Source organism: Bombina bombina, chromosome 6 (genome assembly GCF_027579735.1).
Source record: "Bombina bombina isolate aBomBom1 chromosome 6, aBomBom1.pri, whole genome shotgun sequence".
In the NCBI taxonomy this organism is placed as follows: domain Eukaryota; kingdom Metazoa; phylum Chordata; class Amphibia; order Anura; family Bombinatoridae; genus Bombina; species Bombina bombina.
The window spans coordinates 631,663,847-631,677,015 of NC_069504.1; the positions used below are offsets into that span (position 1 = coordinate 631,663,847).

At 35.2% G+C, this 13,169-nt stretch overlaps 1 protein-coding gene across 6 annotated transcripts in view; it reads right to left on the bottom strand.

Annotated features, from left to right (window-relative positions):
• Positions 1-13,169, bottom strand: part of NTRK3 (neurotrophic receptor tyrosine kinase 3) — an 809,743-nt gene that overhangs the window by 115,772 nt on the left and 680,802 nt on the right. For all 6 annotated transcript variants that reach the window (XM_053717653.1, XM_053717652.1, XM_053717649.1 and 3 more), the window contains one exon: positions 12,853-12,983. In XM_053717653.1, coding sequence (XP_053573628.1) covers positions 12,853-12,983 — 131 coding nt within the window. The remainder of the gene's footprint in view (positions 1-12,852; positions 12,984-13,169) is intronic.

The window sequence follows — 13,169 nt, forward strand, 5'->3', positions numbered from 1 at the left end:
GAATATCACAGACAGGATATAAGACAGAGGAGTGGTCACAATGGGTCAAATCTGCGGTGAAGTGGTATAAACATATTTAAACAGTTCATAGAATGTCTTATGAATTATGATAGCATTCTGGGAAGTGTAAGGAACAAAGTATGGAGTTCTCTAAGGGCTCAATCCCAGATGCATAGGATGGTCTAGAAAGCAGAATAATACCAAAAAAAACTCTTATCAGTGAGCTCAATAAAATATCAGAAAAAACATGTTGAACAGACATAAGTAGAAGAGAAAAAAAAAGAGCTGTACATTAAGAAGCGCATATTTGCAACATGTTACTCAACTGTTCATTAGGGGTATATACATTAATGAATTGAGTATCAGACCTCACAGCCGTCCTCTGGGTGGTGGGTGTAAGGTCAAAGTCCCAAAGGTGGGTCTCCTTTGTGGGATAAAGAGTCTTACCCAATGCCAAGCTTAATGTAGCAATCAGGAAGAGATCGGGTGGAAATGGTGCAGATCGCTCTCAGGCAAACACCTTCCGTTTTGGGTGAGGGGAATAGACCTTGAAGTCGCCGGTGCCAGAGCCAGGATCCAGGGGATTTAACAGGCAAGGATAAGTTAAGTCGGGGTATCAGAGTGCCGGTCACATTACAGCTAGTTAATAACCGGAGGCACCGCAGCTCCCTAACTGGGCTTATTATCAGTGTTGGCTCCCTCATTGAAAGATTGGGAGGTTTTAGGACCCCAGGTCTTGGCAGTTTGCTCAGCGGTGTAGTGAGCATCGCCGATGCTTCTTGGGTATTACCTTCATTAGATGTGTCTTTCCCTTGTGCATATGCAAAACTCACAGTATCAGGGGTGGTGAGGCTGTCTTCAGGGATCTCTGAGGCGTCTTCCGGTAATCCATATGTAGCATTGCAGACAGACCTTATTTCTTGGGTTAGCATGTGGTTATGAGAGTCGAGTCTGCTAATTAATGCCAAAATAGCACTGAGGGCCTGATTCTCCATTATGGGTAAAGGAGACATTGAGGATGTCTAGATGTCGAGAATCCGAGCTGCGCAGAGTTTTCCCCAGTCAAGGGTCAGGTTCCGTGTCTCAATTACGCGGGAGTTCAGCTTGTTTTGTAGCAGAGTATCTTTGTGGCTCTCCGATCAGCTAATTAGCTATAATAGCCCTCAAGGGTCATGTGGAGAGGGTGTTAAATCCTTCACTATGCCTTCATGTGAATAGTAGCCGGCTGTGCTCAATTCGGCATTCACTCTGAGTCCCACATGGCCCGGAAAATGGCCGCTTCACAGCAGAGTCTTTAGTGAGTTGTGGCGATTAAAAGATAAGTAGCTCTAATCCTCTTATGTAAGTCCCTACAGCACTGATCCCTCGGCCAAAAGTCAAGATTTAGTAATATATGAGGCAACCCTGAGCGGTTTTGCTATCAATTTTATATATTGTGAGAGCGGAGCTCTCTCAGTGTGTGACCGCTCAGGTGCCTGGCTTGCTCCGCCCCCATGAATTGTAATTTTAAACAGCATTGTATATAGTACTGCTATACATCATGGTTTGTTTAAATGTTATAATGTTTTATAGGGGTAAAGATTATCCTAAGGGTAAAATATCATAGGTAGAAGGATTCAAATAGAAATGTGACTAAAATATATATGTTTGTAAACTATATTTCAATAATTGCTTGTTAAATCGCATTAAACATTTCATGTCTTAAATTTAGTGATAAAAAAACATACCATAGTTTTCTGGAATTTGCTTAAATCATTTTATGCATTGTGCAATTATTTTCGTTAATTCTTCATACCACATTTTCCACGTATTTATATCTACAATCAATGCTAGGGTATATGAGGGAAACGGTTTTAATGAAATACAAAAATTTAAGGAAAATTAAACAAATTTTTATTTTTTTTACATGTGAATGAGCAATAATTAGGCACGTTAAAATATATGTCATGAAAAAAGTTAAAGGGACAGTCTAGTCAAAATTAAACTTTTATAATTCAGATAGGGCATGCAATTATAAACAGCTTTCCAATTTACTTTGTTCCCATGGTGGTATTTTTAAAAAAGCTAAACCTAGGTAAGCTCAAACTGATTTCTAAACCGTTGAAAACCGCCTCTTAGCTCAGAGCATTTTGAAAGTTTTTCACAGTTAGACTGTGCTAGTTCACGTGTGCCATATATAACATTGTACTCACTCCTGTGGAGTTACTTAGTAGTCTGCACTGATTGGCTAAACTGCATGTCTGTCAGAAGCACTGAGATTAAGGGGCAGTCTGTAGAGGCTTAGATACAAGGTAATCACAGAGGTAAAACATATATTAATATAACTGTGCTGGTTATGCAAAACTGGGAAATGGATAATAAAGAGCTAATCTATCTTTTTAAACAATAAATATTCTGGTGTAGATTGTCTCTTTAAGTTAAAGCTGCTTAAGCAGCTATTTAAACTACACGGATATGCACAATTGATACTGGAGATTTAGTTGCTTAAATGCTATTAGGATAATAAACATACATACATACATTGGAGCTCTTTCCAGTCAAACATTGTGTCATATACCATAATCCTTTAACCATTATAAATAATTTGTATTAATATTGCACTGTTATTTTTGTAATACATAGTATATATATGAGTGTAATATTTTATTTACATATGTTTTGGAGGTATTTTGAGAATAGTTTTTTTTTAACCCTTACAGTTTATGCTATTTTTCAAGTCATGATAATTCTTCTAGTGCAACCTTTTACTTTCAACTTGTAATATGCACACTAGTTAGCACAGTGTCCCTTTAACATCTCTTCAAAACCCAAGCTCTATCTTAGCTTATTAGTGTAAAAGGATTCTTGCAAATAATTTGCTTAAATAAATGTACATTCCAACCATATTAGTGTGTAAACACACATACATTATAATTGTTATATAGGCTTCCCATGAAAGCATATGCTTGGATAATCTTTTTCCACTTTGAATAATGGCCAACTGATTTGAGAACTGCTCTCCAAATGCCAAGCTCCCTCTACTGCCCAGGAGTCAACTTTAACACGGATGGATAATTTCTTGTAATATTGTCAGCTTGGCTACTTCACAGCAGAATTTAGCAATTAAACTCACAGGTGGTCATAACCACACCCACAACAGTCATCTGTGTGATGTACAAAAGGAAATCTCTTTGCACAACTTATAGTAGCCATCTCTGTTCCTAAAGTAAAATTATACTTAGTCTGAAGTCCTATTACATTTAACCTTTATATTAACAATAATTATATTGAAAAGTGGCTAAATGGAATTCTGTCATGAAACATGATTTAGAGAGCATAAGTCTAAGCCAGTAATTAGGGGTGGTGTTAAGTGCTAATTAGAAATGATCTGCCCTTCCTTCTAAATATTGTAATTAGCCTGTCTGAAGAAATGACTCACAAGGTTATAATACTCTAAATGAAGGAAATTATTTCTCTCATGGTCATAAAATGAACAGCTTAATGTTTGCTGATTATTTTTTCTATAAATATCTGATACCTGAAACAGTCCAAGTGATCTGGCAGTTATCAAGCCCTTATTAGCTCATAATTAGTTATCTATCTTAAAGATGCACACAATACAATGTACAGTTAAATGTTCTACATTCTGTGAATATAAAGGACATTATGGGAAAACTGTGGGGACTTAAAAAGTGTCAAAAGTTTGAAAACCTAATATTAATAAGTAGAAAAGCAGTACACATGCTATCTACTTTCTATGAATATACAGGGCATGATGGGAAAACTGTTGAGACTTAAACAGAGTCAAAAGTTTGACAACCTAATATTAATAAGTAGAAAAGCAGTTCTCATCTGCTATTTAGGAGATATACATTTGGATTTTTTTATGTCAGGTTTGTATTTTATATATTTGCATTTTATATATTTTATGAATTGTAAGGGAGAGACAATTAATATTTGTATTTGATATATTTTATGAATTGTAAGGGAGAAACAATTGGCAATTCCTCACAAAGCATAGATACACAGTGTGTATACATATATTCAGTATATACACATAATTAGCACATATATCCCTTTAAGGAAATGCCTTTAAGAATTAGGTTAAACTGTTTCACATGTATTTCTGCTTTCATTGTTTTCCTCTGCTGACTTCCCAGTGAGCAGCGTCTTATCTAGAAAAGTGGTGGTGGTGGGGGGGGGGATCTCATTCCAATGGATGCACTGTTTGCAAGATCTTTCCTGTAAGAATCTTGCTCTTTGGTACAATTTATTTTGAAAAACAGCTTCTGTTAACTAACACATTACTATGAAATATGATTGACATAATATTGGAAATGCCTGTTACACAAACTCTAACTGTTAGATTTTCTAAGTGGGGGGAAAGCAGTCTAGATCGAGGGGTACATTGTTCTGGCGACATCAGAGAAAGAACACCTGTCCCCTCTGCAGCGTGATGATGTTATACCTGATCATTGCTATTCTGCTGTCTACCCTTGTACGGAGATATTAATGCCTTATCTGAAATCTGAAGACAAGTAAACATTCATAGTTTAATTATTATCTTGCTTGTAAGCTGAATAGTGAGTTATATGATTGCAATAAGTCCATAATAAACTGCTATTATTACACTGCATTCTTGTGTCAGTCTCCATTTTATCAGTGCTGATGAAACTCTGGTACCAGTAGTGCGGGGTCACTAGTGTGATAAACTGGATGCTTATGATCTTGATTTTGATTGGCTTTTAGGTGGTTTATTACTGTCTATAATATGTCTTGTTTTACTTGTGGTCTGTTTGGAAAGAAGCAATTGGTGCAAGCAGATTCTCCTGTCCCAAATTGGCTAGTTGCTAGACCCAGACCCTGGTATAGCTTTGGAAGTGAGATTGGCAGACACAATGCACCAATTGCACTAGAAATAAATTAGTTGTTAGGGGACACGATGCAGCTAGATACACTGCTTCTTTGTCAGTGTTTGAGACCCATTAGCGAGACATAACATGTATATTCTAGAAAACTATAAAAATGATCATAACTCTGATTTCTATTTTTTACTTTGTAAGCCTTAGGTACAAAAGATTTAAGATTATATTTGTGAAAGCATAAATGCAACTAAGCGCCAATAGGGGTTCATAGTGTAAAGAGGCAGTTTACGATGATGGGGTGGCAGTTTAGTGGTTTGTAGTGTAGTTTGGTGCAAACATTTCATCCAGACAAACTCTTTATGCAACCTGAAAGTTTGAGTGTTAAATGCGATTGCGTTCACATGGTCGCATTTACTTTCAACTTGTAAAACGAGCGCATATTACAAATTTGTGGTAATTTAAACAGCACTCCACTTGTAATATAGATTTGAGCGTAAAGGACAACGCAATCTCGCTATCGCGTTTATGCTCCTAGCACTAAATATAGCACTCCACTTGTAATCTGGCTCAAAATTAGCTCATCTAATCAAATAAAAGTAAAAATACATTTTGCTAACTTTTTTTTTTCTTATTTTTAACATATTGTTACAATTCATGTTTCTTGAGTCTGTGACATGATGGCGTGATCATGTTTCCTTTGTTCTAAGGGATCTAAAGAATGAAAAATTATGTCTTGTTTAAAAAAAAAATGGGATTGTACCTCCTAAGACGTGGTAGGTACCAGAAAGTCATAATCCACAAATAACTTACAGTTTTGGTCCTATTTTGTGGGTTTGGGGTTTAGAAAAAACATTTATCACTATTACACTATTACTATATAATAAGGCCACTCATTTAGAAAATGAAATGCACCTCAATTTATATAAGAAATATTTATAGCTCTTAAGTTATCATCACAGCAATAACTATTATTTAACAGCAACCCTTAAGGGTAGATTTATTAAATGCCGGGCGGACATGATTTGCTGTAGCGAATCATGTCCGCCCGACATTGCTAAATGCCGACAGTATACGTTGTCAGCATTTAACATTGCACAAGCATTTCTTGTGAAATGCTTGTGCAATGCTCCCCCTTGCACATTCACGGCCAATCGCCCACTAGCAGGGGGTGTCAATCATCCCGCTGCTTCTTAACTTATGACTCTGGCGAGCCAGAAATTTCGGGGGTAGAATGCAGCATCGGCTGCTTGTTAAATCTACCCGCTAGTCTCATTGTGCTTTGCTGTGGCAAAACTCATAGTTTCTTGTTTCTCTCAGAAAATATAAATATGAATTTAAATGTAAAATAAATGAGTGAATTTGGTATTATGTCTTAAAATAGGTTATTTTTTATATTTTTATATAGGATATGTAGGATTTTTTGTTAGTTTTTTTGTTTTTTTTTGTGTCTGCATAATATTATAATAATTATTATCATTATTACTGTTGCCACTATTACTGCTATTACTAATAAATTAAATGAGTATGGATATAGGTATGGGCACACATTTGTGAAATAAAAATTGTGTAATTGTAACATGTATGTAATATACTATTTTAATAGTTACATATGTTTCCTATTTATTGTATACCAATAGTAATAGCAGGAGGTATTAAAATAGTTTTCAATTACAATTTTTTTTGGAAAACATATTTTAAAATGTGGAGCTTTGGGATGGTAAAAAGAATCTACAGAAAATGAATCAAATAATAATTATGTATAACAACTTTTTGCCATTCTCTTATGCTTTTCCTAAATCATATTATTTGTGTGGGTAACTCCCCAGAATAAGCAATATAATTCATATTTAAATGTAAAAAAAAGCAAAGACTAAAAATATCCACACACAGTGCTACGACATACCTCAGCAGTGCACGTGTTAAAAATAATGTGAAGCTTTAATGTACCCCAAGCTATGAAAGTGCAACTGAGTAGTTAAAAAGTCTGTTTCTGACATTAAAAGGGATTTGTTTTTTTCACAAATAACTCTGAAATGTTCTTTTAACCAACAATAGGACAACATTTCAAAGTCTACCTGCTCCCTGTAGGACTCATACATGTTTAAAAGATGACACAGCAGTGGATGCCTATTGCCAACTGCAGAGTCAACCTATTGTGTTTTATGTATTAGTAATTTGCTTCAGGCTATCTTTAGGGTAGTTGTCAGTCTGTTTAGAATTTGGTGCTCTTGAAGTGGACATCAAGGTGTGAATTTATAGCAGATTCTAAATTTGATCTTCTTTGTGGTATTACTAATAACATTTATTTTAAAATGTATTTGGATCAGGCCATACTATTGGAATTGCAATATCCCGGTATATATATTGAAGGAGAATAGTTTTAAATATATAAAAATGTTATTTAAAATATTATTTGCCTCATGTATAAATGTAAAGATAGTTTTCAGATTGAAAACAAATGCCTAGATTACGAGTTTTGTCGGTAATGGTGTGCGGTACTAACGAGCAGTTTTCCCTCACCGCTCACCTACAGACAACGCTGGTATTATGGGTTTTTACAAACCCGGCGTGAGCAGAGAGCAAAATTTAGCTCCACATCTCACCTCAATACCAGCCCTGCTTACGGTAGCGGTGAGCTGGCTGAACGTGCTTGTGCACGATTTCCCCATAGGAATCAATGGGGGAGAGCCGGCTGAATAAAACCCTAACACCTGCAAAAAAGCAGCGTAAAGCTCTTAACGCAGCCCTATTAATTCCTATGAGGAAATAAAAGTTATGTCTACACCTAACACCCTAACATGAACCAAAAGTCTAAACACCCCTAATCTTACACTTACTAACCCCTAATCTGCTGCCCCCGACATCACTGATACCTGCATTTTATTATTAACCCCTAATCTTCCGCTCCGGACACCGCCACCACCTACATTATACTTATAACCCCTAATCTGCCGCCCCCAACATCGCCGAACCCTACATTATATTTATTAACCCCTACTCTGTCGCCCCCAACGCCACCACAACCTAACTACATTTATTAACCCCTAATCTGCCGCCCACAATGTCGCCACCACTATAATAAAGTTTTTAAACCCTAAACCTAAGTCTAACCCTACCCCTAACACCACCTAACTAAAATATAATTTAAATAAATCTAAATAAAATTACTACAAAAAAACTAAAGTTTTCCTATTTAAAACTAAATACTTACCTATAAAATAAACCCTAAGATAGCTAAAATATAACTAATAGTTACATTTCAGCTAGCTTAGGATTTATTTTTATTTTACAGGCATCTTTGTATTTATTTTAACTAGGTACAATAGCTATTAAATAGTCATTAACTATTTAATAGCTACCTAGTTAAAATAAAGACAGATTTACCTGTAAAATAAAACCTAACCTAAGTAACAATTACATCTAACACTACACTATAATTAAAATAATTTCCTAAATTAACTACAATTAAATACAATTAAATACGATCTAAAATACGAAAAAAAAAACACTAAATTACAGAAAATAATAAAATAATTAGAATTAGAATTCTATCAGCCAATCAGAATTAAGGTAGAAAAAATCCTATTGGCATAGGATTGAGCTCACATTCTATTGGCTGATCCAATCAGCCAATAGAATGCCAGCTCAATCCTATTGGCTGATTGAATCAGCCAATAGGATTGAACTTCAATCCTATTGGCTGATTGGATCAGCCAATAGAATGTGAGCTCAATCCTATGCCAATAGGATTTTTTCTACCTTAATTCCGATTGGCTGATAGAATTCTATCAGCCAATCGGAATTGAAGGGACGCCATCTTGGATGACGTCATTTAAAGGAACCTTCATTCTTCAGTTGGACATCGTTTGAAGAGGATGCTCTGCATCGGATGTGTTGAAGATGGAGCCGCTCCGTGCCGGATGGATGAAGATAGAAGATGCCGCCTGGATTAAGACTTCTGCCCATCTGGAGGACCTCTTCTTCCCGGCTTGGATGAAGACTTCTGCCCGTCTGGAGGACCACTTCACCCGGCTTCGTTGAGGACTTCGTCCCGGTTGGATGAAGACTTCTCAAGGTAGGGTGATCTTCAAGGGGTTAGTGTTAGGTTTTATTAAGGGAGTATTGGGTGAGTTTTAGTAGGGTTGGGCGTGTGGGTGGTAGGTTTTAATGTTGGGGGGTATTGTACTTTTTTACAGGTAAAAAAGCTGATTACTTTGGGGCAATGCCCCACAAAAGGCCCTTTTAAGGGCTATTTGTAATTTAGTATAGGCTAGGGCTTTTTAATTTTGGGGGGCTTTTTTATTTTATTAGGTGGATTAGATTAGGTGTAATTAGTTTAAAAAAACGTGTAATTAGTTTATTATTTTCTGTAATTTAGTGGGGGGTTTTTCCGTACTTTAGATAATTGTATTTTATTGTATTTAATTGTATTTAGTTTAGGGAATTTATTTAATTGTAGTGTAGTGTTAGGTGTAATTGTAACTTAGGTTAGTTTTTATTTTACAGGTAAATTTGACTTTATTTTAACTAGGTAGCTATTAAATAGTTAATAACTATTTAATAACTATTCTACCTAGTTAAAATAAATACAAAGTTGCCTGTAAAATAAAAATAAATCCTAAGCTAGCTACAATGTAACTATTAGTTATATTGTAGCTATCTTAGGGTTTATTTTATAGGTAAGTATTTAGTTTAAAATAGGAATAATTTAGTTAATTGTAGTTATTTTATTTAGATTTATTTAAATTATATTTAAGTTAAGGGGGGTTAGGGTTAGGGTTAGACTTAGATTTAGGGGTTAATACATTTAATATAGTTTCAGCGACGTTGGGGGCGGCAGATTAGGGGTTAATAAATGTAGGTAAGTGGCGGCGATGTTAGATACGGCAGATTAGGGGTTAATAAAATTTAACTAGTGTTTGCGATGTGGGAGTGCGGCGGTTTAGGGGTTAATATATTTTTTATAGTGTCGGCGATGTCCGGTTCGGCAGATTAGGGGTTAAACATTTTATTTTAGTGTTTACGATGTGGGGGGGCCTCGGTTTAGGGGTTGATAGGTAGTTATGGGTGTTAGTGTACTTTTTAGCAGTTTAGTTAAGAGTTTTATGCTATGGCATTTGCCCATAAAACTCTTAACTACTGACTTTTAAATGCGATATAATTATAATTTATATTGTAGCTATATTAGGATTTATTTTACAGGTAAGTATTTATCTTTAAATAGGAATAATTTATTTAATAAGAGTTAATTAATTTTGTTAGATGTAAATTATATTTAATTTAGGGGGGTGTTAGTGTTAGGGTTAGACTTAGCTTTAGGGGTTAATACATTTATTAGAGTAGCGGTGAGCTCCAGTCGGCAGATTAGGGGTTAATAATTGAAGTTAGGTGTCGGCGATGTTAGGGAGGGCAGATTAGGGGTTAATACTATTTATTATAGGGTTAGTGAGGCGGATTAGGGGTTAATAACTTTATTATAGTAGCGCTCAGGTCCTCTCGGCAGATTAGGGGTTAATAAGTGTAGGCAGGTGGAGGCGACGTTGTGGGGGGCAGATTAGGGGTTAATAAATATAATATAGGGGTCGGCGGTGTTAGGGGCAGCAGATTAGGGGTACATAGGGATAATGTAAGTAGCGGCGGTTTACGGAGCGGCAGATTAGAGGTTAAAAATAAAATGCAGGTGTAAGCGATAGTGGGGGCGGCAGATTAGGGGTTAATAAGTGTAAGGTTAGGGGTGTTTAGACTCGGGGTACATGTTAGAGTGTTAGGTGCAGACGTAGGAAGTGTTTCCCCATAGCAAACAATGGGGCTGCGTTAAGAGCAGGTGTTGGGTTTTTTTTCAGCTCAAACAGCCCCATTGTTTCCTATGGGGGAATCGTGCACGAGCACGTTTTTGAGGCTGGCCGTGTCCGTAAGCAACTCTGGTATCGAGAGTTGAAGCTGCGTTAAAAATGCTCTACGCTCCTTTTTTGGAGCCTAACGCAGCCTTTTTGTGGACTCTCAATACCAGAGTTATTTTTATGGTGCGGCCAGAAAAAAGCCGGCGTTAGTTTTTCGGGTCGTTACCGACAAAACTCCAAATCTAGCCGTTAATAAATTGAAATTAAGGGAGTTCACACAACTAGTTCATTATTTTAAAGTAATTTATATAGGCCTATGTGCTGTTCCTTTCTTTCATGTTCATTCATGCTTGTTATTTTTATTTAGTATTAATATTTTTTCATATTTGACCCTTTATATTTTAAAAGACCACCCATGATTTTAATAAAAATAAAACTTTGAACATTTTTTAAGGCCTATTGTTAAATTCTATATCACATATTGGCACTTATGTTGATTTTATTGTTTATACATTATGACCAAGATTCCATCTTTGCTGAACGACTTTTTACATTGGTTTATGCACCAAATTAAGATGTTTTTAAATTATTATTATTATTATTATTATTATTATTATTATTATTATGACTATACTTTATTTGAAGAAGTGCCAGAAAATTACATAGCAATGGGTACATAAGTGGAAGTACACAAAGACATTGATTTATGTAAACAAATAATACAGAGACATAAAACAGACTAAACAAAATACTTTTGTATTATGACTCCTCACCAAGAGCATTCCAGTCCCTCAGAAAATACTTTTTGTTTAAGTTTTCTCTTTTTTTTCTCAAAACCTTTTACTTTTTGAAAACTATTTTTTCCCATTTTTGCATGCCACATTTGCTTTTCACATAGCCATTCTGTGAGCTGTTATTCTCATATGTGTTCAGTTCATATTTAAAACAAAAAAAAAAAAGATATGATCATGTCCTACCTTCATTATATTGTTAAACTATTGTACATTTTACACATTTAACCTACAAATAAATTGTAAATATTTGCATAGCCATTGGAGATTGGAAGTGTTGAATGCTACAATTGCAAGGGTTATTTGTTCACACATCATTTTGAGGGTTAGATCTATAGCTTAAAGGGACACTCAATCAAAATTAAACTTTAATTATTCAGATAGAGCAAGCCATTTTAAACAACTTTCCAATTTACTTCTATTAACTAAATGTGCACATTCTTTTTATATTTAAACATTTTGAGTCTCCAGCTCCTACTGAGCATGTGCAAGAATAAGTGTGTATGCCTTTGTGAATGGCTGATACCTGTCACATGGTACGTGTATGCATTTGTAATTGGCTGATGGCTGTCACATGGTACAGGGGGAGTGGAAAGACACATAACTTTTAAAATTGTCAGAAAAAAAGATCTACTACTCATTTGAAGTTCAGACTAAGTGCTATTGCATTGTCTTGTTATCTTGCATTTGTTGATTATGCAAATCTACTGTGTTGACTGGTCCTGCTAATGTCATCTCACTTCTAGGATCTCAAAATGTATTATATCATTGTATTACAAACATCATTGAACCCGTGTTGCCAAGTGACCCTCAGTGTGTCCCTGGCCTCCTGTTGTTAGCAATATGATTAGCCAGTGCCTAGGGCTAAACAAAAACTTAATACACAATTAAACCATATAACATGTATTCTCTTTCCTTTCCTTTTACAGCGATCTTGTCTTCTTGAGCTTAGATGTGTTTTATTATTTTAATACATTAATCTGTTAATATGATCACAAAAGCAAGATCATGGGCCACACCAACACATAATATATGGAAACTTAAAAAATGAATAAAGCAGATACGTAAGTGTATAAGTTACTATATGCACTATGCTAGTTTTACATCATAGTTATGACCACAGTGTGCAATATTCACTAGGAAATTTGTATATTCTCTCCAGTTCCTCAGTTATTCTATAAAGCTAATTCACTAAAGTATTGAAAGATGAATGGATTTTAGTGAATCATTTGTGAATAACCTAAGTGGTGGAGAGACTGGTTAATCATTTGAAATGTTAGTAACCTGTTAGCTTTACCCTCTTTCCCTTTAAGGCTACTAAAATAAGAAGCCATTCCCATATCACAAAACAAAATAAAGTAATAGTGTTCGATTTACCTTGACAGCAACAAGCATCTTATCTTTTGTTGGACTAAGATTATAGCACTCAGCCAAAAACACCTTTCCAAATGCTCCTTCACCCAGCTCCCTCTTGAGAACAATGTCTCTTCTTTTTATATACTGCACATCTGTGTGAAAAAGACATCAATATAGAACATTAGAAAATAGGCAAACATTTAAGTAAATTTAAGAAATAATGGCTATATTAAGAACGTAATACATCTGTGCCATAATAGATAACATTAAGAATCTTACATTTTTTTATTATCACATTTGTCTGTATGAACCAAATATAATATTATCTTCCAATTATA